At 23.3% G+C, this 24103-nt stretch overlaps 1 protein-coding gene across 5 annotated transcripts in view; it reads left to right on the top strand.

Moving 5' to 3' along the window:
• Positions 1 to 24103, top strand: part of LOC122507011 (pikachurin) — a 165321-nt gene that overhangs the window by 94254 nt on the left and 46964 nt on the right. For all 5 annotated transcript variants that reach the window (XM_043619488.1, XM_043619486.1, XM_043619487.1 and 2 more), the window contains one exon: positions 22707 to 22908. In XM_043619488.1, the coding sequence (XP_043475423.1) occupies positions 22707 to 22908 (202 nt within the window). The remainder of the gene's footprint in view (positions 1 to 22706; positions 22909 to 24103) is intronic.

Raw genomic sequence — 24103 nt, 5'->3', positions numbered from 1 at the left:
ATTGGTGTACATGTATGCGTTTATTGAACATTCCCATTAATCCTGAGACACGCGATCAGAGGCTTAGAACAGCTTAGAGACTCTATATTCCTCCCAGGTGTATTCAACTTACATTTGAAGATTAGTGTCTTCATTTTTAAATTACTTCAATGCACTTGAAACTAGTTTTTCCCACATTTCTCTTCTCTTCGTGTTCGTTAATTTTTCTCTCTTATTAGACAGAAAAAGATTTTTCTTCTTTCTTCAAAAGTTCCTTTGTGTTTTATCTATTTTCTTTATTTTTTCTGTTCACTTTATTCCGCTTGTGAGAGAACTTTCATGCCATCTAGGCGGTGATTCAATGAATCGTATTGGCGCGAAATTCAAAAAAGGAAAAATTTATTTAATTCAATTGACTGTGGGTTAATATTATTTAGAATATTTTCCTCTTTTTAAAATCAAAATTCTTCTAATAAATTTAATTTACTATGGAAGTAGCAGAAGCCTAACAGAACCAGGGTTGACACAAAAATTTAATTTTTTAATAAAATTAATCTCGACATCAAAAATGTTACTTTCAAAAGATCCCAGACATATTTTGATGTTTACGCATCAAAATTTATTATGAATTGAAAAATATTTGAAAAATTAATAAAAATTTTCAAACAGCATATTTTTCCAATATGGAACATATTTATAACAAGTGGACACTTTTATAATTTCTCAACACATCTTTTATGAATTTTAATTTATATAGATTTGATGAAGCTTTCCAGTGGTCAATCTTGTGAAAATGAATATAAAAATATTGTGGATTTGAAGTTGAGTGATATATGTAGGTCATTGAAAATTAATGTTTCTCTTATTTAAATATCTTATTTAAATATTTAAAATAGACAGACAGAAAGAGGAGAGAGAATATTATTTGCCTCTCCAGAAGTATTTGTTGAGACTCGTGAGGAGAAATATATATATTTCTATGGAGAAAAATCCAATGGGGTTTGGGTGGAGAGAAAAATTTGTATTCCGTGTGTCAGTTCGAATGAGTCTCATGCATGTGAAACAAGTATAAGAATGACCTTTACTTTAATGGCAGGGGTGAGTCCAACATCGTTAGGTGAAATAGGAACTTGCCCGCGACGAAGCCACAGTTCAACGCTTGAGACTTGATTATAAAATCGATAGTACAAACGCATTGAGTGTTAGGAACCAACGCCACAGTGCACGAACCAATTCTATGTAAATTCTACATCTCAATTTTTTTTATACCTTTTTCTTTAAATTAAATAACAAAAAATATTAACTATACTAATCTTCGTATTCTTTCATTCATTATTTTTGAAGTTTGAAGTTAGTTTTTGTGTATTATGTTGTTTACGTATTTGGAGAGTAATTAAAAAATTTAAAAGACAATATTGATCATCGCTTGAATATATTGTTTAAAGTAAAAAAATATATTTTATTCAAAAAGCCAAAAGGATATTTTTCCTTCAATTTTTTTGTGAAGGTAAAATCTGTTTGAATGAAATACTACATGACCTACGCACAATAAAAAAATTTCTCCTCTCGTATTTCTTGGAAAGTACATTTTCTGAAGTGTATTCTTTACCTGACACAAGGGAAGCAACGAGAGAGAAAAATAGAGAGAGGGAGAGAGAAAGGGAACATTGCTATTTTTGCAAGCTCCATATTTGAGTAGTGGAACAATTCTTCGTGGCTAAGCTCATAAACGAAGAAACGAGTATCGACAAAACAATTATTATCCTGAATGTATGAGTTGGGTGTGTTCTCGGTACCCCTTGAAAAGCTCGTACACGTAACGATTTGTTTGCAGACGTGCTCTCTCTCTCTCTCTCTCTCTCTCTCTTTCTCTCTCTTTGTCCAACAGTGCAAAAGAGCCGTCAACGGCAACGATTTTTTAACTCCTGTATCAACCCATAACTAACTTCCGTAACTTTCATATCACCGTAAAAAAACTAACTCGAACAATTATTACCCTTCAGTTTTTATAAAATTTTTTTTTTCAATTTTATAAAAAAATACGATATAAAAGTATTTCGTTACAAATTTTTTAAATATTCCTAAATATTTTGTTACCAGCCTTCGCACTCAAATACTAAAACCTACTATTTACTACTTTTTTTAAGTTATACTACTATTTGGTTACTTTTTAGATTTCAGCTACTAAAAGCTACTATTTTTTTTTAATTTCCACTACTATTTGCTAATACTAGAAATCAAAAAACTATTCTCAAACATTTTAATCAAATTCTTTAAAACGATTCAATTATTTTCAAAAAATATTCGAAATTCAATTATTTTCAATATGCAGTATTTTTATAAAATTCCAGAAAAAAATTCATTTATTTATTTTTAAATTGATAGAATTCATAAAAAATTCAATTATTTTCATAAATAATAAAACTCATTGTTTAAAACAATGTTTATAAAATTCTTATGAAGAATTCAATTATTTTCAAAAATAGCAAAATTTTTCACAGAAATTCAATTCTTTTTAAACATTTTAATAAAATTATTTTCATAAATTCCTTCTGAGAAATTCAATTATTTTAAAAAATTGTAATAAAATCGTTCGCAAGAATTCAATTATTTTCATAAATAATAAAATTCATAGCAGAATTTCAATTGATTTTAATAAAATTTTATAGGAATTGATTAGAAAGTGTAATTATTTTTAAAAATTTAATTTCAATTCCACGAAAAAATCGATCATGAAAAAAATTTTTTTTTAAAATTCTTTGGAAGAATTCAATTATTTAAAAAAATATTAGAATTTTTCACAGGAATTCAATTATTTTCAAAAATTTTAATAAAATTGTTTGAAAGAAATCAATTATTTTAAAATTTAAATACAACTTTAATTAAATTTTTTTAAAAATAATTCAATTATTCTTTTACATTTTAATAAAATTCTTCCTGGGAATTCAATTATTTACATAAATAATTCTTCGAAAGAATTCAATTATCAAAAATAAATAATAAAATTATTCCCGAAAATTCAATTCTTTTGAGGAACTTTAATAAAATTCTTTGCAAAATTCAATTATTTTCATAAATATAACAAAATTCATCACAAAAATTCAATTATTTACAAAAGTAATAAATTTTTTTCTTTTGGAAATTCAATTATTGTCAAAAATTCTAATTAAATCGTTCGCAAGAATTCAATTATTTTCATAAATAATAAAATTCTTCTTAGGAATTCAATTATTTTCATAAATAATAAAATTCTTAGCAGGATTTCAATTATTTTTAATAAAATTTTACAGGAATTGATCAAAAAGTGTAATTATTTTAAAAAATTTAATTTCAATTCCTCGAAAAAATCAATAAATTATTTAAAAAAATGTTTTTTTAAATTCTTTGGAAGAATTAAATTATTTACATAAATAATTATTTGAAAGAATTTAATTATTCCCGAAAATTCAATTATTTTCAGGCATTTTATTCAAATTTCTTGCAAAATTCAATTATTTTTAAAAGTAAGAAATTTTTTATTGGAAATTCAATTATTTTAAAAAACTTTAATAAAATCGTTCGCTAGAATTCAATTATTTTCAGAACTAATAAAATGCTTTTTAGGGATTCAATTATTATGAAAAAAACTTTAATAATATGCCACACAGACATTCAATTATTGTCAAAAATTATAATAGAATTCTTTGTAAAATTTAATTATTTTTAAAACCTTTTCGTAATTCAATGATTTTCAATATTTTCTATTTTCATAAAATTTCCAAACAGAATTCAATTATTTAAAAAATTTTTGTAAAAATCTTACAAAGAATTTAATTATTTTCATGAATAATAAAAATTTCTTAGAAAATTTAATTATTTAAATTAGAATTTGCATAAAATTCGTTGAAAGAAATGAATTATTAAAAATTTTTTATAAAATTCTTCGCAAGAATTAAATTATTTTTATAAATATTTTAATTCTTTCATGAATAATAAAATTCGTTGCAGAAATTAAATTTATTAGCATCAGGATAAGAAAGATGTAATTATATTTTTTTGCGGAAAATTAGGAAAAAGTCAGGAAAATAAAATATAGAATGGAATTTTTGTCAGTTTTGTAAAGTTTCTAAAACGAGTTTGTTTGGTTGTCAAGTTTAATTTTTTGATAGCTACTTTTTTACTACTTTTTTTAGTTTGAAAGCTAAGAGAGAGAAAATATACATATATCTACTTTTGACCAAAAACTATTAATTTTATTACGAAATAAAAAAAAATGACTAAATTTTGAAAACAAACCAACACGACATGTTTACAATAAAACAATTATTGACTAAAACGTCAATGTAAATGACAAACTACGCTCATCTATCAATATATAAAAGAGAAACAGAAATATTATCACTAATATGAGTAATTTATCGAAAAATATATATAGAAACATTTGCCTACAAAAGAATTACACATCTGAATAATTACAATCGATTTAACAATGGTATAAAAATGAAAAAAAGAATATAATCTGGAATTTTTAAATTACACTGTACTTATTAAATTTTAAATGAATATTCTCGTTCTTTAAAAGAATTATATACGTATATGTCATTAAAAGTGCGGTTCGATGGTCGTGATTGAATTTCCGATAATTAGTAGCCATTTTAATATTATATAAAAGGTAATTCATTCGTTATTTTTAAGGCAATTGGGATAAAAATATTTTTTTTGGCACAAAGGATCTTTTTTTAAATTTACACTTATATAGAGTGTCTCTCTCGGTCAATTTTAAAGTGAAATAATAGCAATTTCTTATTACTGTTGGGAAAACGAGTTCATCTCTTGCTTTTATGCGGGTGAGAAAACAAAACGATGGTTTCAGTAGTAACGACCTGTCTGCCATCAACAGCAATATGGTTCACTCGCTACATTCACTACAATCTTTATGGTCTACACATTTATTTAGATCCTTCAAGATACCATTATTTTTAAATTCAACGCGAAAATTTTCCTCTTTATAACTGTACATTTTTTTTATTTCAAAAAAACAAATACTATCCTCATCTCTTCTACACTGAGAAAACGATTTATTTGGTTCAAAGAAATTTTTTTTCAAATCTTACGATATCTTTTTCTAACATTATTTAATCTCTATACAATTTTAATTGAATTCCTCAAAGAAAGAATGGAATTATTTAAAAATTTGTTTGATAAAATTCTTCATGTTTCATAATAATATTCTTAAAAATTGTTGAATTTTTTTCGCAATAATTCAATTATTTTCAAAAATAATAAATTTTGTGAAAGAAATTCAATTATTTACAAAATTCTTTATAAATTTCTTAGCAATAATTCACAGAAATTTAATTAATTTTAAATATTTTAATAAAATTCTGGACAAGAATTCAATTAATTTTCACAAATAATAAAATTCTTGTCAGAAATTCAATTGTTATAAAAAAATTTAAAGGAAATTCTTTACAAGAATTCAATTATTTCCAAAAATAATACATTTTGTGACAGAAATTCAATTAATTTTAAATATTTTAAAAAAATTCTGGACAAGAATTCAATTATTTTCATAAATACTAACATTTTTTACAGAGATCGAATTATTTTCATAAATGATAAATTTTGAGAAATAAATTTAAATAATTTTAAATATTTTGATGAAATCCTTTAAAATAATACAATTATTTTCATAAATAATAAAATTCTTGAGAGGAATTCAATTATTTAAAAGAATTTTTTAAAAATTCTCCGCAGAAATTTAATTATTTTCACAAATAATAAAATCACAGGCAAGAATACAATTATTTTCAAGACATTTTTAATAAAATTTTCTCGAAATGGTTCAATTATTTTTAAAAATTCAGAGGAAGTTAATTATTTTTAAATATTTTAATAAAATTCTTGACAAGAATTTAATTATTTTTATAAATAATAAAACTCTTGTCAGAAATTTAATTGTTATTTACAATTTTAACGAAATGCTTTGCAAGAATTTAAATATTTTCCTAAATAATAAATTTTTAGTCAAGAATTCAATTAATTTTAAATATTCTCATAAAATTCTTAACAAAAATTCAATTATTTTTAATAAATAATCAATTTTTTAACAGAGATTCAATTATTTTTATAAATAATAAAAAAAACTTTATAGGTTTACAATTATTTTTATAAATAACAAAAATTCATCGCAGAATTTCAATTATTTTCAAAAATTTTAATAAAATTCTTGACAAAATTTCAATTATTTTCAAAAACTTTTCTCAATTCAATCAAATTTTTTGATAGAGATTCAATTATTTTTAATACAATTTTAATCTAATTTCTCGAAAAATGAAGTTATTTTTAAAAATTTTATTGAAATTCGTCAAAACAATTTTAATTACCTATTTAAAAAATTTTTGATAACATTCCTTATATAAGTGTTCAATTTTAAAAAGCATTCAATTGTTCAATAAATTATTTATTCTTGTATTTAAATAATTGAATTCTCGTAGAATTTTCAAATAAAAATTGATTTAAATATTAATTTCAGTTAAAATTTTAGATAATAATTGAATATTAAACTCTCTAAATTTGAATTCGTAAAAATGGCAGAAAAATTACCCATTTACAACGCAAACATTATATAAAATGTAAATTTAAAAAGAAATGAATAAATTTCTTTGAAATTTGAATAGGAACGTGAAAAATTTAATACTTTTCCAATATGACAAGAATGCAAAAAGCAAACTTTCAGAATTTCGAAATTACAAATTTTCTTTCAAGTCTCAGTAATTTATTGATTCAATAATTGCCAAACGAAATGCGCTACACAACTGGAAATAGTTTCCTAAAAAATCTTGACATAGAAATTCAAAAATCAAAAAATAGGGAAAAAAGCGAGAGGTGAATTATAAAAGAAGGGAAGAAAAGGAAAAAAAAGGAAACAAAAAAAGAGTCAAGAAAAATATTCACACATGAATTCAGTAGCTGTTGACCTCTTTTTTATTGATTTACCAAAAGAAAAGGCCATTGAACTATTGAACTTTTGGTTGACTTTTTTCCAAGTAATGTGTATTAGTTGAAATGAATAAAATATAAATTGAAATGGGTCGTTGTGTAAATCAATAAAATTCTACAATTAAAAAAGTATTAAAGTGCACCTATCTCGTATCTTGATATTAAAATTAGAATTATAAGAACATTTATTTCACTTCCTACCAACTTTCACCATCCCTACAAGAATAATCAATATCTTCCACAGAGTTACTGAGTGTATAACATTTTTTTCCCCACAAGACAAGATATTTTACTTCACTTCTCTATATAGTTATTTTCTATCACCTATAACTATTTATTTCATTTACAAAGAAAAAATTTTGCACAAAAAAAAATTCTACAGAAAAGAAAGTAAATAAATTTTACATTTCGAAAAAAATAAAGAAAAATTTCCTTTTGAATTTCAAACGAATTTTCTACTTTGATACTTTATGATCATCAATGTTTTGTGTGAGTTTGCAAATTAACAAAAAAAAAAATAAAAAAAAAGAACATTGTTAGTTCGATTTACTAAAGCAAAAATAATGATCCATGGATTTTGTCATAGGTGATAAATTAATGGGAGAAAAAGCTCTATATCGTATTTAGAAATAAAAAATTTTTTTTTTAAATCCCAAGTATATTTTGAATTATAAAATGAATTTTTTTCTTATTCTAAAGAGAAATCGTCTTTTTAGTGTTTTCGAGCTTTTTGATTTAAGCTTTTGAAATTTGCATGCCCTCAAAGTGATAAACAATTGAAACTTTATGTATGCGGATAGAAAGAAAGATAAACTTTTGAAAAACTTTTTCATTCGCAGATTTTTAAATCTTTAAATTCCAAGTCTTGAAATGCTATTATTGTTGAAAGCTTTTTTTATCGTCAACTTTTGAAATTTAAATGTATAAATATAAAAATGGGAAAGAAAATCGATTGGAAATTAAATTTTGAAAATATTCTCTTCTGAGAATTTTATACTTAATTTATCAGAATTCGATTGCAAATTAAATATTCTTCTTTTCTAAATTTAAATTTTAATAAAGTTATTGGAGAAAATTCAAAAAATTTTAATAAAAAATTTTCCAAAAAAATGGATAATTTAAAAAAAATTCTTAAAATTCTGCGCAAACATTCAATTATTTTCATAAATAAAAAGTTTATATGGAAATTCAGTTATTTAAAACAGAATTTTTCGAATATTTTTCGAAAAAAATCAATTATTTAAATAGATTTTCGCAAGAATTCAATGATTTTTTTTAATTTTAATAATAATCGTTGCAAGAATTCAATTATTTTTATAAATAATAAAATTCTTCTCAAGAATTCAAATTATTAAAAAAAATGTTTTTTTTAAAATTCTTTGGAAGAATTCAATTATTTTCATAAATAATAAAACTCATCTAAGAATTTCAATTATTTTTAATTTCAATTCCTCGAAAAAACAATTATTAAAAAAAATGTTTTTTTTAAAATTCTTTGGAAGAATTCAATTATTTACAAAAATATTAGAATTTTTCACAGGAATTCAATTATTTTCAAATATTTTAATAAAATTGTTCGAAGGAAATCAATTATTTTAAAAATATAATTTTAATTAAAGTTTGAAATAATTCAATTATTCTGTTGGATTTTAATAAAATCCTTCACAAGAATTAAATTATTTACTTAAATAATTTTTTGAAAGAATTCAATTATTAAAGATAAATAACAACATTATTCCCGAAAATTCAATTATTTTTAAAAGTAGGTAATAAATTTCTTCGTGGAAATTCAATTATTAAAAAAAATTCTAATAAAATCGTTCACAAGAATTCAATTATTTTCATAAATGATAAAATGCTTTTTAGGGATTCAATTATTTTTAAAAAACTTTAATAATATGCCACACAGACATTTAATTTTCAAAATCTTCTATCTTCATAAAATTTCCAAACAGAATTCAATTATTTTCATAAATAATAAAACACATCGCGGACTTTTAATTATTTTAAATATAATTTTAAATTAATTCTTCTAAAAACGAAATTATTCTTAAAAATTTTAATAAAATTCTTCGAAAAAATTCAGTTAATTAAAAAAATTTGATATAATTTGTTTCTTAGAGTGTAATAATTATTTTCAATTCATTTTTAATTACATTTATTGAATGAATTTAATTATTATTAAAAAATTTAGTTCAATTTTTCGTAAAAATTCAATTATTTTAAAAAATGTTGATAAAGTTCTTTATAAGAATTCAAATTTAAGAAATATTCGTAATTATTCAATAAAGTTATTTTTGTATTTAAATAATTGAATTCTCATGGAAGTTTCTAATAAGAATTGATTTAGAATTGAATAAAATAAAATGATTAATGTTTTGAATAATTTTATTCATAAGTTTTAACAAAAAAAAAAAAAAATGATTGAATTTTGAAAGAATTACTTTTGTAATTTTTAGAAATAGTTAAAGTTAAAAAATGCGTTATATTGAAATCATTTTTAATATTTTAATTCCTGTAGATAAAATAAATGAGTATTTAAATATTTATTTTAAAAAATTATTCTATTTTTGAATGTAATTAAGAAATTATAAAAAAATTGAGTCGTCAAGTTTAATTTTTCTATAGCTATACTTTTTTACTATTTTTTCTGTTTTTAAGCTACTTTTTAAAAATTAATTATTGAGTACGAAGCCTGTGTCTCTTTTTCTTTGTTTTTAATTTTATTGCGTTTAATTTAATTGTTGAGAAATTGAAAATTTACATTTGTTAGGTAGGAAAAAGAAAATTGCTTACTAGTTGTAAAAAAGAGTTCAAGTACTCTAAACCAACCCAACTTTTTCCCACTCACTATATATACTGTAGATTTACCTTTCTTACCTTCCTCTCTCTCTCTCTCTCTCTCGTTTTAAATTTTCAATCTTCAAAAACCGCGCAAAACAGGTATACAAAAATCGTGAAAAGTACTTTTCAAGTTGAATATAACGTGTCATCTTTTTATAGTACACCTGTCCATAAAGTTGTCAGTTGAGAAACTGGGTTCCAAATGATTTATTCATGCAAAAATTTAAATGTTGAAAATAAAATTTTTCACCTTTTTAAATTTATGTCAAAAAGAAAAAAATAGAACATTTTTTAATTTTTTGGTAAAATTTAGAATTTTCTCTTCATTATTCTCTCTGAATTTGAATTAGTTAAAAAATTTTTGAAAATTTTTCAAAAGCAAAAAGTCAGTTACCAATTTAAATTAGTAAACTTTACTAATAAAGAAAAATTGTTATGGAAATAAAAATTTGAAACTGAAAATAATGGTTTTGCTTTGAATATTATGAAATGCGGTTTTGCAATTTAACATATCAGTTCACTGTTTATTATAATACATAGAGAAATACATAATTGCTATTGTTGTCGATTTCACATGAACTAAAACAAAACACATTGCAAATCTGGAGAACATCTGAGAGAGCCTTTATTGTCCATTGTATACTCAAAATTTTAAGCATTGTATATGTTTGCATTAAACTACAAGCACAACAGTCGACAGCAGGTGCAAATATCTGTAACAATTGCCGCTGCAGAGAAAAGCTGCGCAGGATTATCAGAGAATGAAAATAGAAATTTTACCGTTTCACTGGGTTGTACGGCTCAAAAAATATTTTTTTATAAATAAGGGAATATTTTTACTTCTCTTTTTTAATAAATAAAAAATAATTACTTAGACTTTTATTATTTTTATTCTCTATTTCTCTAAACTTGAATTAGTAAAAAATTTTTATTAATTTGAATTAGTGACTGCATTTTTGCTTTTGAATTAGTCAATTTTATTCATAAATAGTAATTTCTACTAATTTATTGGTAAAATTTACTAGAATTGATCAGGAAAATTAGGGAAAAGTCCGGGATTTTTAGTAAAATTCATAAAAAAAATTAAGTATCTAAAACTCATAAGAAAATTCTAAATTTTGCTGTCTTTTTTGTTTGCCACATAAACTATGAAATTACCACAAATTCTTATACAAAACCTTGAATTTTTTTTTTATTTCTGACAATAATTTCTTTTTAAATAACTTAATTCGTGAAGAACTATTATAAAATTATTGCTTATAAATTATTTAATGAATAATTTTACTTAAATATTTTTGAATTAATTGAATTGTAAATCAGTTTCATTTACAATTTTCCTAAACAGATGAACGTCAAAATTTTTTAATTATTCTTGAAATTTTTATTTAAGTTTATAGTAAAAGTTGAATTATTTTCAAAAATTCTCTTCAATTCAATAATTTTAAATAACATATTTTAATAAAATTTTCCGAAAGAATTTTAGATATACACAAAATTTTAATAAAATTCTATGCAAACATTTAATTTAAAATTAAATTCTGTTCAATTTTCATTAAATGATTTAAAAAATTCAATTATTTAAAAAAAGTAAATAAAATTCGATGCAAATATTTAATTAGTGTTTCATAAATATAATAAAATTATTCACAGAATTTCAATTATTTTTACTACAATTTTAAATGAATTCCTTAAAAATTGGAACTATTTTCAAAATTTCTATCAACAATTCTATCAAAGAAATCAATTATTATTCATACTCTAATTAAATTTTTAGAAATAATTGAAAATTTCTTATAACTATTTAGAACTTTTTAGAAATAATTGAATTTTGAAAAGGTTTCAAGTTTTAGGAATTTTAATAAAATTATTTGCAAAATTCAATTATTTTCATAAATAACAATATTCATCACAAGAATTCAATTATTTTTAAAAATTTTTTCTTAATTTAATGATTTTCAATATATACTATTTTAATAAAATTTCGCACAAGAATAATTCATTTATTTAAAAAAAATTTCGATAAAATGTTACCTTAATATTCAATTATTTTCTAAATTCATAAAAATTTCACAGGAATTCAATTATTGAATAATGAATATAGAATTTACATAAATTTTGTCGAAAAAGTCAATTTGTTTTAAAATTTGTTTTTAAAATTCGTCATCGCTGAATTTCAATTATTTTCAGTACAATTTTCATTGAAATTTTCAAGTGAATTCAATTATTCTACAAAATTCTATTAAAATTCGTTGTAATAATTGAATTATTAAAAAAATTGTTGATAGAATTCTTTATGAGAAATCAATTTTAAGAAAAATTCAATTATTCAATAAATTATTTACTTTTGTATTAAAAAAATCGAATTCTCGCAGAATTTTCTATAGAAAATTGATTTTAAAAATTAATTTCAGTTAAAATTTTAGGTAATAATTGAATATTAAAAGCCATATAGCATGAATTTTTAGTAATAATTGAACTTGGGAAAGGTTTCAAATTAAATTCTTTGAAAATTTGAATTTTTCATACATACATTTCTCAATTCAATGATTTTCAATTTCTACTATTTTAATAAAATTTTCCAATAGAATTCAATTATTTAAAAAAAATTTAATAAAATTCTACGCAAATATTTAATTATTTACATAAATATTAACTTTTTTTTTACAGAAATTCAATTATTTTCTTAAATAATAAAATTCTTCAGAGGAATTTAATTATTTTTAATATAATTTTAATTGAATTCTTCAAAAGAATTTAATTATTTTCATAAATAATAAAATTTTTTGCAAGAATTCAATTATTTTTTCATAAATAACAAAATTCTTTGCAAGAATTCATTTATTTTCATAAATTAAAAAAATTCTTTGCAAGAATTCAATTATTTTCATAAATAACATAATTTTGCGCAGGAATTTAATTATTTTCAATATAATTGAAATGAAATTCTTCGAAAGAATTTCATTATTTTTAGACAAATTTTATAAATTTCTTCGCAAGAATTCAATTATTTTCATAAATAATAAAACTCATCGCAGAATTTCAATTATTTTTAATACAATTTTACTCGAATTCCTCGAAAAATTTTCTTAAAATTCGTCAAAGGAATTCAATTATTTTTATAAATAATAAAATTCTATTCAGGAATTCAATTATTTTTAAAAATTTTAATAATAGTCGTTGTAAGAATTCAATTATTTTTATAAACTTGAAAACTCATAGCAGGATATCAATTATTTTTAATACAATTTTAATCTATTTCTTTGAAAAATGTAACTATTCTTAAAAAATGTTATTAAAATTCGTCAAAATAATTCAATTATTAAAAAATTTGTTTATAAAATTCTTTATAAGAATTTAATTTTGAGAAAAATTCAATTATTCAATAAATAATATACTTTTTTATTTAAATAATTGAATCCTCGTAGAATTTTCTAATAAAAATTGATTTAAACATTAATTTTAGTTTAAATTTTAGGTAATAATTGAATATGAAAATAATTTTGAAGAAGTTACAGTAACAATATTCTCATAATATAATATAACAATTTTATCACTAAATCATTTTTAATTATTATAAAACATGAAGAAATTGATATCTTCATGTTTAAAACAATATTTTTGAAGTTGTTTTATTTTAAAAAAGTTTTAATTTCAAATTTTTTAAAATTTTAATTGCGTATTGAAAAAAATAGTGATTAAATATTTATTTAAAAAAGAAATTATTGATGTTTTAGAATAATTTTACAATTAATGAAATTCGTAAATAAATGTAATGGAAAAAATTTTTTTTTGAGTATTTAATAATTTTGAGAGTTAATCAGAATATTGTTCAGGTTCAATTATTTTTACTACAATTTTAAATGAAATTAAAAAAGAAAAATTTTTAATTAAAAAGTTTAAATTTTGTCTTGAAATTTGAGAAAAGTCCCGGAAAAAGCAAAATTGTTTTGTGGCAAAGTTTTGATAAGTTTTCTGTCTCAATTTTATATCCTTATAGAAAAACTGTGAATTATTATAGTCAATATTGTCTAATTATTATTGTTATTTTACTCGGGGAAAAAAATAATATTAATTGATTTACTAATTATTATTGTTATTTTACTTGGCGAATAAAATAATAGTGATTGATTTATTATTAAAATAATAGTGATTATTTATTATTGTTATTTTACTCGGGGAAAAAAATAATATTAATTGATTTACTAATTATTATTGTTATTTTACTTGGCGAATAAAATAATAGTGATTTATTTATTACTAAAATAATAGTGATTATTTATTATTGTTATTTTACTCGGGGAAAAAATAATAGTGATTGATTTACTAATTATTATTGTTATTTTTCCTGGAGGGGGAAAAAATAATAGTGATTGATTTACTAATTATTATTGTTATTTTTCCTGTAGGGCGAGAAAAAATAGTGATGATAGAGTAATAAATGAAAAAATGGAAAAGTAAGAGTGAAGATTTTGTAGGGAAAACTTGTCTCGGGGTTATATATTTATTTGATGGTGTATAAATACGACTAAGAAACATTATTCCCATAGGGCCGCCATTGTTGGCAGGGGTGTTGTTAATGGATACGAGAAGGCAGACCGCCCTCCCTTTACCACTAAAAAGTATATTGCCTCTCTCGTACGCTGTTGCATTTTTCAGCGACCTGCAACGCTAACAGGAACATCCTGCGGTCTAATGAACTATACCCACCAGTCTTAAACTACTTTTAACTTGGACAAGTATTTATTTACCCTAAACTGTCTATTACCAAGTTATACTTGAGCTTAATAAAGATCAGAGTTGAACTAGTCTCGAGTGTCGAAGATGAGAAAACGGGGGTTCAATTCTATGGCTTCGTGATCATCCTTACATATACTCGAATTTCATCAATCGTGCGAGTGAGAAGGGAAGGGCTTCCATTTATACCTATCTACACTCTTAAATGTCAAATGTGATTAAAAGGATATTTTCTCTGGAAATATTTTCACCCTTTGAGTGATGGAATTGGGGTATTAGATAATAATGGTTCATTTAGCAAAATTATCCCTTAATTTTATTGTATTTAGTATAATGATGATATTCCCTTTCGAAATTTTTTATATTAAGCCTTAATTGTATTGTCATGCCTCGGATATTATTGTAGTAACCAGTATTTAAATTATTATTATTATTATTATTATTATTATTATTATTATTTCGCAGTCGATAATTAATTTTAAAAAAAAGTAGCAAAAAGTAGCTTTCAAATTAAAAAAAATGGTAAAAAAGTAGCTATCCAAAAATTCAACTCGACGAGAAAAAAAACTCGTTTTAGAAACTTTACAAAACTGACAAAAATTACATTCTATCTTTTATTTTCCCAACTTTTTCCCAATTTTCATGAAAATAATAATTACTTCTTTCTTATCCTGGTGCTAATAAATTTAATTCTTGCAACGAATTTTATTATTCATGAAAAGAATTTAAATATTTATAAAAATAATTCAATTCTTGCGAAGATTTTTAAAAAAAATTTTTCTTAATAATTGAATTCTGTTTGGAAATTTTATATAAAAATAGAAGATATTGAAAATCATTGAATTTCGAAAAGGTTTTAGGAATAATTAAATTTTACATAAAATTCTATATCAAAATTTTTAAGAATAATTGAATGTCTGTGTGGCACTTTATTAAATTTTTTTAAAAATAATTGAATTCCTAAAAAGCATTTTATTATTTATGAAAATAATTGAATTCTTGCTTAGAATTTTTAAAAAAAATTGTATTGTATAAGAATTTTGTTAAATAATTGATTTTTTCGAAATTTTATTATTCATGAAAATATAATTGAATTTCCAAGAAGAAACTAATTACTTTAAAAAATAATTGAATTTTGCAAAGAATTTTATTAAAATTTTCATAAATATTTGAATTTTCGGGAAAAATTTTGTTATTTATCTTTAATAATTGAATTCTTTCAAAGAATTATCTATGTAAATAATAGAATTCTTGAAAAGGATTTTATTAAAATCTAAAAGAATAATTGAATTATTTCAAACTAATTCATTTAAAACTGTATTTAAAATAATTGATTCCTTTCCCACAATTTTATTAAAATATTTAAAAATAATTGAATTCTTGTGGGAAATTCTAGTATTTTTGCGAAAATAATTGAAACCCTGCTATGAATTTTATTATTCATGAAAATAATTGCGAATAGTTGCAAAGAATTTTATTAAAATGTTTAAAAAGAATTGAATTTCTTTAAAAATTTTTGTTATTTTTGAAAATAAATGTATTCTTCATAAGAATTTTATAAACATTGTTTTAAATAATTAATTTTTTCGAAATATAATAAATATTATGAAAATTTTATTTTAAATAATTGAATTCTTGTGGGAAATTTTTATTTGTGAAATTAATTGAATTTTTCAATTTATTAATTTAAAATAGTATTAAAAATAATTGAAATTCTTGGATGAGTTTTATTATTTTTGAAAATAATTGAATTCTTGTTTAGAATTTTATCAAAAAATTATTTAAATAATTGAATTTTCATGAAAATTGTTATTATTAGTGAAAGTAATTGAATTATTCTGAAGAATTGTATGAAAATTTTGTTAAATAATTGATTTTTTTCGAAAATGCTATTAAAATTTAATTGTGTTCCTGTGGAAATTTTATTATTTATCAAAATAATTGAATTTTGGATGAATTTTATCAATTTAAAAAAAAAATAATTGAATTCTTTTGTGAAATTTAATGAAAATGATGGATATTGAAAATAATTGAATTTTGAATATTTTTTGAAAATATTTTTATATTTTTATATTTTTAATGGGATGTTGCTGCCTGTCGAAATTTTATTATTTATGAAAATAATTAATACAGACTTGAAATGAAACTAATTAAACAATCAACCAAATAATAATATATTTACAAGTCGAAGCTTCAAAAACATCATAATATTTATTTTTGAAAATAATTTAAATACAGACTTGAAATGAAACTAATTAAACATTCAACCAAATAATGATATATTTAAAAGTCGAAACTTGAAAAACATCATAATATTTATTTATGAAAATAATTGAATTTTTAAGAAAAAATTTATTACTTGTAAAAATAATTGAATTTTTCAAAGAATTCTTTTGAAGGATTTTATTAAAATCTAAAAGAATAATTGAATTATTTTGAAAAAATTTAATTAAAATTGTATTTAATATGATTGATTTCTTTTGAACAATTTTATTAAAATATTTGAAAATAATTGAATTTCTATGAAAAATTGTATTATTTATGAAAATAATTGAATAGTTGCAAAAAAGTTTATTAAAATTTTCAAAAATATTTGTATTCCTGAGAAGAATTTTATTATTTTTGAAAATAATTGAATTATTGCGAAAATTTTTATTAAAATGTTTAAAGAGAATTGAATTTTTGTGAAAAATTTTGTTATTCTTGCAAATAATTGTATTTTTTATAAGACTTTTATAAACATTGTTTTAAATAATTGATTTTTTCGAAATATAATAAATATTATGAAAATTTTATTTTAAATAATTGAATTCTTGTGGAAAACTTTATTTGTAAAAGTAATTGAATTTTTCGATTAATTAATTTAAAATAGTATTAAAAATAATTGAAATTCTTCGATGAGTTTTATTATTTATGAAAATAATTCAATTCTTGTTTAGAATTTTATCAAAATTTTTTTAAATAAATTGAATTTTCGTGAAGAATTTTATTATTAGTGAAAGTAATTGAATTATTGTGACGAATTGTATACAAATTTTGTTAAATAATTGATTTTTTCGTAATTTTTTCAAAAATGCTATTCTAATTTAATTGTATTCATGTGGAACTTTTATTATTTATGAAAATAAGTGATTTTTGAATGTATTTAATCAATTTTTTTTAAATAATTGAATTTTGGATGAATTTAATCAATTTTTTTTAATAATTGAATTCTTTTGTGAAATTTTATGAAAATGCTGGATATTGAAAATAATTGAATTTCGAATATTTTTTGAAAACAATTGAATCGTTTTAAAGAATTTGGTTACAATTTTTGAGAATAGTTTTTCGATTTTTAGTATTAGCGAATTTAAAGGAATGGGAATTGTAATGAAATAAAAATAGTAGCTTTTAGTAGCTGAAATCTTAAAAAAGTACCCAAATAGTAGTAAATAGTAGTTTTTAGTAGATAAATGCGAAGGCTAATTAAAACTTTTTAGTTGTTTTGCTAGTCACCTTTGTGACAGTTTTAAACGATAGTAGTAACTGCTGATAGTGACTATAAAAATTATGATTATGACTAGTAGTTATTACAAAAAACTTGGTTTCATTTTTGTTGCAGCTCAAAATGAGTTAATGTTAAATGCCATCAAAAATGGCGCACCTTTTTTTTTGAAGGAAATTCAATGTAACGGAAATGAAAATTTAAACTTGATTTCCGAACGATATAGATTTCTTTCTTTTTGCCTTTAAAATTCAAGTCCTGACTCTCATCTCATTCGTGTGGAATGACCCAGTCGCGGTATTTGCTTAATACACTATATTTATATATTTTATTTCTTTCCTTTTTTGCCCTGATTTTCAAAGATTTTCCAGTCCTCACGTTCCATTTTGGTATATCCACGTGTGCGATTGAGCGTCTCTTTCGGTGTGTTTTTTCTTCCCTCCCCCCCATATCAAGAGGAATTCTATCTGAAGGCAGGTCGAACTTGTTCTATTTTCTTCTATCCGTTGATTTATCGTCCATCCTCAAGCTAAACATCTTTCATACCCCTTCCTCCTGGTAGTATTCTTGTTCAACTCAGGTGATCGATACGACCTTTCTGCTACGTGTGTACGCGCCTAAAACACACCATAAGGCCTTCCCCTCTATATAGTTCAAAGTGTATACATATATATATTGTCGAAATTCTCCATTTTTCCTCAACCATATTTTCTTGTTTCACGCTTCGACTGTATCGAAAACAGAGATTCATATATCTTCCCCCCTAAAGATACTTTTCATGTTGTTAAAGCTGGTGGGACAAAATTATTTTTTTAGATTTATTTTGTTTTCCTTTTGTGCGGTGGAATTATTCGGGTGGAGAGAATACACGTAAATATTATTCATATATTTAGGTTTGCGTGTTTTCTATCTATAACAACTATCGCCGCGTCGCGTCGCGTCGTCGAAAGCTTTTTCAATTTTAGTCTGATGGTAAATATTGTTGGAAATAAAAATTCAATATTGTTATCCAACTACCGTCAATTATTGTAATAAACAATATTTAATTTCAGGAAAATGTTTGGAAATCAGGGGAAAGGCAGGGAAAAAAATTAAATTTTTGTGGCAACCCTGAATAATTTAAATACAACATAATATGAATTGACTATCAAGAAATGATACTGATAATGATCTACAGTAGTTTTAATTGATAGTAGTGATTATTGACAGTCGTAATCGATGGTTACAGTTGTTGTAGTAACTAGTAGTTTATGATTACAACTAAGGATACAAACTACCTATGGTTGCTGGAATTCTTAGTAATTTATGGTATTTAAATTTATTAATCAATATTAATTATGGTATTAATTTAGTGTACTAATTTATGGTTTGGTCAGAATAATTTTTCAAGCATTGCGAACAAAACCTTATATTGTTGTACATACGTTAAAAACATCCCGCATTAATTTCAACAAAAAAATGAAACACCACCTCTGACCTAAATCACATTAAAGTCTCATACAATAAACCTAATTCTCTAACAATGCTGAAAGTCCAACTAAAGTTCGTAAACTACTGGGGCCTTGATTGTTTGTAAATTATCACAAAGGCTGTGGCATTCTCAGTTTAAGCCCCACTGCATCCAGGTCGAATTTGTTGGCAGTAGATCCTCAAAGACAAGAAGTCTAAGTGAAGGGTGAGAGGGGGGGGGGGGGGGGCGAGATGCTTGAAATAAATACCTCATCATGAAATATTCATCTCACGTTTTCCTTAAAATACCTCTTTTTCCCTACCACAGCCGTTCACCCTTCTTCAAACCAATAGATCTCTATTGTTTTATCACCACATTTTTATTCAAGATTAAACAACTCTCTACTTTGTGTATTATGTGGTTGTTGCCCAAATCGGGACAAAATATGGCATATTTAATATATTTAGGTGTTTGTAGTCATTAAAAAGGTTATTTTCTATACCGTACAGAATTTACACAAATGAAAAAAAAACTTCGTTTTACACGTCCGTACATGATTTTGATAAAATTATTCAGAACGAATTTTTAAATATATGTAAACATGATTTTGATAAAAATTTTCAGAACGAATTTTTAAATATGTAAACAAATTCAAATTATAATTATGAAAAGAAATTTTTGTTTCCCAAATGAAATGAAAAAGTATATTTACAAGTGAAAAGTTTCTTTCTAGAAATATTAGTGAATGCAATTTTAAAAATATGAAGCAGATATAAAAGCCGTACAGCGTACATTCTACTATACTGCATTCTTCCTTTTTTCATCAAACAAGTACATTTTCTATATTTAAAAATCCCCTTTTCTCGATTCAACAAACTCAGAATCAGAATATAAAAACCGTGCTCTTTTAATTCTATTTTTTTTTTTTTTTTTTGGCAAAGCAAGCAATAACAGGCATATACACGGTGTCATTTTTCCAATTTTTCCAATGACCTCAATTTTCCAAGATAAATAAAAGAATGGTTCGAATAAAGGAAGTCTTGGAGTACCTTTCTTTTCCACTCAGTCTGAGACTGATTGGATTCAGGTCGTTCTTTCCGTTTTTGGAAAGGAAAGAAATCTCTAAAAATTGTAAGAGGAAAAGGATTCATCGTTGAAAGTAGAACACTCCGTTTACAGATATCTTAAATTTTCCTCTCCTTCATTTTTTTTTCAATTTTTCCATGACAGATGAAACAAAAAAAAGAAAAAAAAATTGAAGGAAAGGAAAGGAAAGAAGAAAATGAAAGGAGAAAAATTTAGTCGACTTTTCAAATATGTCATGTTCAAGTTGAAAAAAGTCGATCGAATTAAATTGTCTGCAACTCTTGACTTCGTTTATTCCGTATTCATGAAATTTGAGACGAAAATAATTATGTAAATTGATAAAATTTTATTTATTTGCACTTACCGTCAATTATACATTTTATACCACAATTTATTGAAGTGGAAAATGATTTGAAATTTCATGGATTAAGAGTGCGATTGAGGAAAATTACTATCGAAAAATTTGGTTGATTTATAACGAAGTTACGTTGACCTTAGTTAGCACTTACCGTCCTCGGTAAGTTCCGATTAATAAAACTTATTCAAATTCTAATTACAAGCATAGTAATTCATAAGATTTATTTTCTCTGATTGTCTTCACTCATTAGATATTTTTACTGGATCTTACCGTCGTTAGATTTTCATTGACACTTACCGTCAATAACAGTATTGTATATAAAAAATTATAATATTTAAAAACTACCAATAAATAAAATACTTACTGTCAACTTAAACACTTACCGAACATATATTTTAAACGAACAATAAATATATCACTTACCGTCAATTGAAATAACTTATTCAACTGGCACTCGACGGTAAATTGTACAAGTTTATAGTAATTCATAAAATTTAGTTTTTCTAATTGTATTTACTTATTTTTTTTACCGGAACTTACCGTCGATAATATTATTATAATAGTATATAAAACACTTACGGTCAACTGAAACACTTACCGAAAATATATTTAAAACAAACATAAAATGAAAGCAAATAAAAAAAAAATTTTTAATCTCACTAATACGAATAACACTTACCGTCGGTAATGGTAAATATGTTTAAAACTACAATTAGGTGAAATCAATAAAGCACTTACCGTCAAGTGAATGATTTATCTTAGAAATGTTTTAAATCAACAGTAAATGAAATTTTAGCGTCAACTGAGGAAAATATAGTTTGAATTGTCAATTAAGAGGAAAATCGAATAAAATACTTACCGTCAATGTTAATAATAGTTCGAAATTGTCGATAAAAAGAAGCACTTACCGTCAACTGTGAGAAATATAGTTGAAACTGTTAACGAATTTTCATAAAATACTTACCGTTAATGATAGTAAATAGTTCGAAATTGACAATAAATGAAGCACTTACCGTCAACTGTGAAAAATATATTTGGAAATATTAATAAATAAATTAAATAAAATACTTACCGTCACTGTTAGTAAATAATTTGACATTGAATATAACAAAACACTTACCGTCGACTATGGTACCAATGATAAAATAAAGTGCTCACCGTCAGTGTTAGTAAATACTTTAAAATTGACAGAAAATGAAATACTTACCGTCAACTTCAGCAAATATTGTTAAAACTATTAAGAAATAAATAAAATACTTACCGTCAGTGATAGTAAATAATTCGAAATTAACAATTAATAAAACACTTATCCTTAACTATGGTAAACAGATCAATAAATAAATAAGAAATAATAAACGAATAAATATTGAATGTTATTGAATAATAAACGTAGTTTAAACGGTACTTTTTATTGACGGTAAGTGTTACTTCTCCGTAATGAAAATTGAATAATTTAGATTTTAGAATTTACTCCAACAGAATTTGATTAAAACAAAAATTTATTAATTTTACAGACAATTTTTTTTGTTCGATATTGAAAAGTTTTTCTCTTTTCTTTTCTAACTCAATCGACAATTTTAGTATTATTTTTCACTCAAAGCTTTTGCTGGGTGAATTTCAAAGAGGTACAAGTTTACGCCTTTGTGTGAAACTTTCATTCTTTGTTCGATTTCTTTACCTTGTTTTTTTTTCGTTTTATTCAAGAATCATGTTACACTCTCGGTGTTTTTCAGAAAATTTTTTTTTCTCTTTTTACTATTATTATTTTCTTTTTGTTTTTTACGTTTCAGAAACGGAAGTGAGGTCACCACGCTTCACGGGATCGGGTTGGCTCGCCTTTCCTGCTTTAAGAGCAGCCTACAAGCATGTTCAGTTGGAGCTCGAGTTTCGACCAGAAGCTTGGGACGGTGTTCTTCTACTGGCCGGTGAACGAGATGATCTCCAGGGTGACTTTATGGCCCTGATACTTCATCATGGCTTCATCGAGTTCAGGTATATCACACACCAACTTTCTTCCCACAATTCTCTGTTTCATTCTTTTTTCGCAAAAAAAAAAACAATAAAGGCCACAATCTTTTACTGAACATAAAAAATAAAATATGTCTGGTTATTTTATTTTATGTGCTTTTTCTCTCTTTTTTGAGAGAGAATAATATTTTTCGAATAGCACAACGTTTGAGCTCAATACTGTATTAATATTGACACTATTGCCCGGTTTATTTAAAAAGTGGGTATTTTTTAAAATCCTAACGTTTTAGACAATTTTAGAACCCGGGATTGTGTTCAGCGGGCAAAAGTTCATTGAAAACCATTCCAATATCGAAAATAAGCAAAAAAAAAATTTTTTTCGGGTATTTACCCCCACTTTTTTCAAAATCCTAACGTTTTACATAATTTTGGGATCCGGGATCGTGTTCAGCAGCCAAAAATACATTGAAAACCACTCCCATATCGAAAAAAAAACAGAAAAATTGTTTTCTTGGTTCTTTACCCCCACTTTTTTCGAAATTATCTATTTTTTGGTCTTGCGCAAATAGGACTTTAAAGTTCACGTTTCGAGTTTTATTTCAAAACTTCATTTCGCAAATTTGTATAAAATACAACTATAATAACTCTCCACCAGACCAAAAGATGCAAAAGACAAAAAAAAATAGGGAATTTTGAAAAAAGTGGGGGTAAAGAACCCAAAAAAACAATTTTTCACTTATTTTTGACATGAGAGTCGTTTCCAATATATTTTTGTCCGCTGAATACGATTCTTGGTCTAAAAATTATCTAGTACGTCAGGATTTTGAGAAAAGTGAAAATTTTTTCTTTTTTTGAGTATATAAAAAATGTTGTCTTATATTAAGTGTAAGAATGTTTTTTGATGGCCTCCTTGCAATCTATAGGATTATCGATAATCGATAATTAATTTCAGGTGTTGATCTGCTCAAGTGTTACTCTAAGACAGAATAGCTTACTGTGGCAATATTGAATCAGTTAATGCTCTTAAAGATTTCGTATAATCAAGTCTCGCATTCACTAGTATCTTCTGAATCCTTACTCTCAGTTGATGAAATTTTAATCGAATTCTCAAGATAAAAATTACTTAAATAATTGTTCTCTTTAAGACGTTCCATGAGAAAATAATAGGGATCAATACTAATTGCGAATTTATATTCTATAATAATCAATATATTGTAAT

The sequence above is a fragment of the Leptopilina heterotoma genome, unplaced genomic scaffold, assembly GCF_015476425.1.
Source record: "Leptopilina heterotoma isolate Lh14 unplaced genomic scaffold, ASM1547642v1 Lhet_44, whole genome shotgun sequence".
Taxonomy (NCBI): Eukaryota; Metazoa; Arthropoda; class Insecta; order Hymenoptera; family Figitidae; genus Leptopilina; species Leptopilina heterotoma.
The sequence above is the reverse complement of the archived record's forward strand: the minus strand, read 5'-3'. Positions and strand labels throughout refer to the sequence as shown.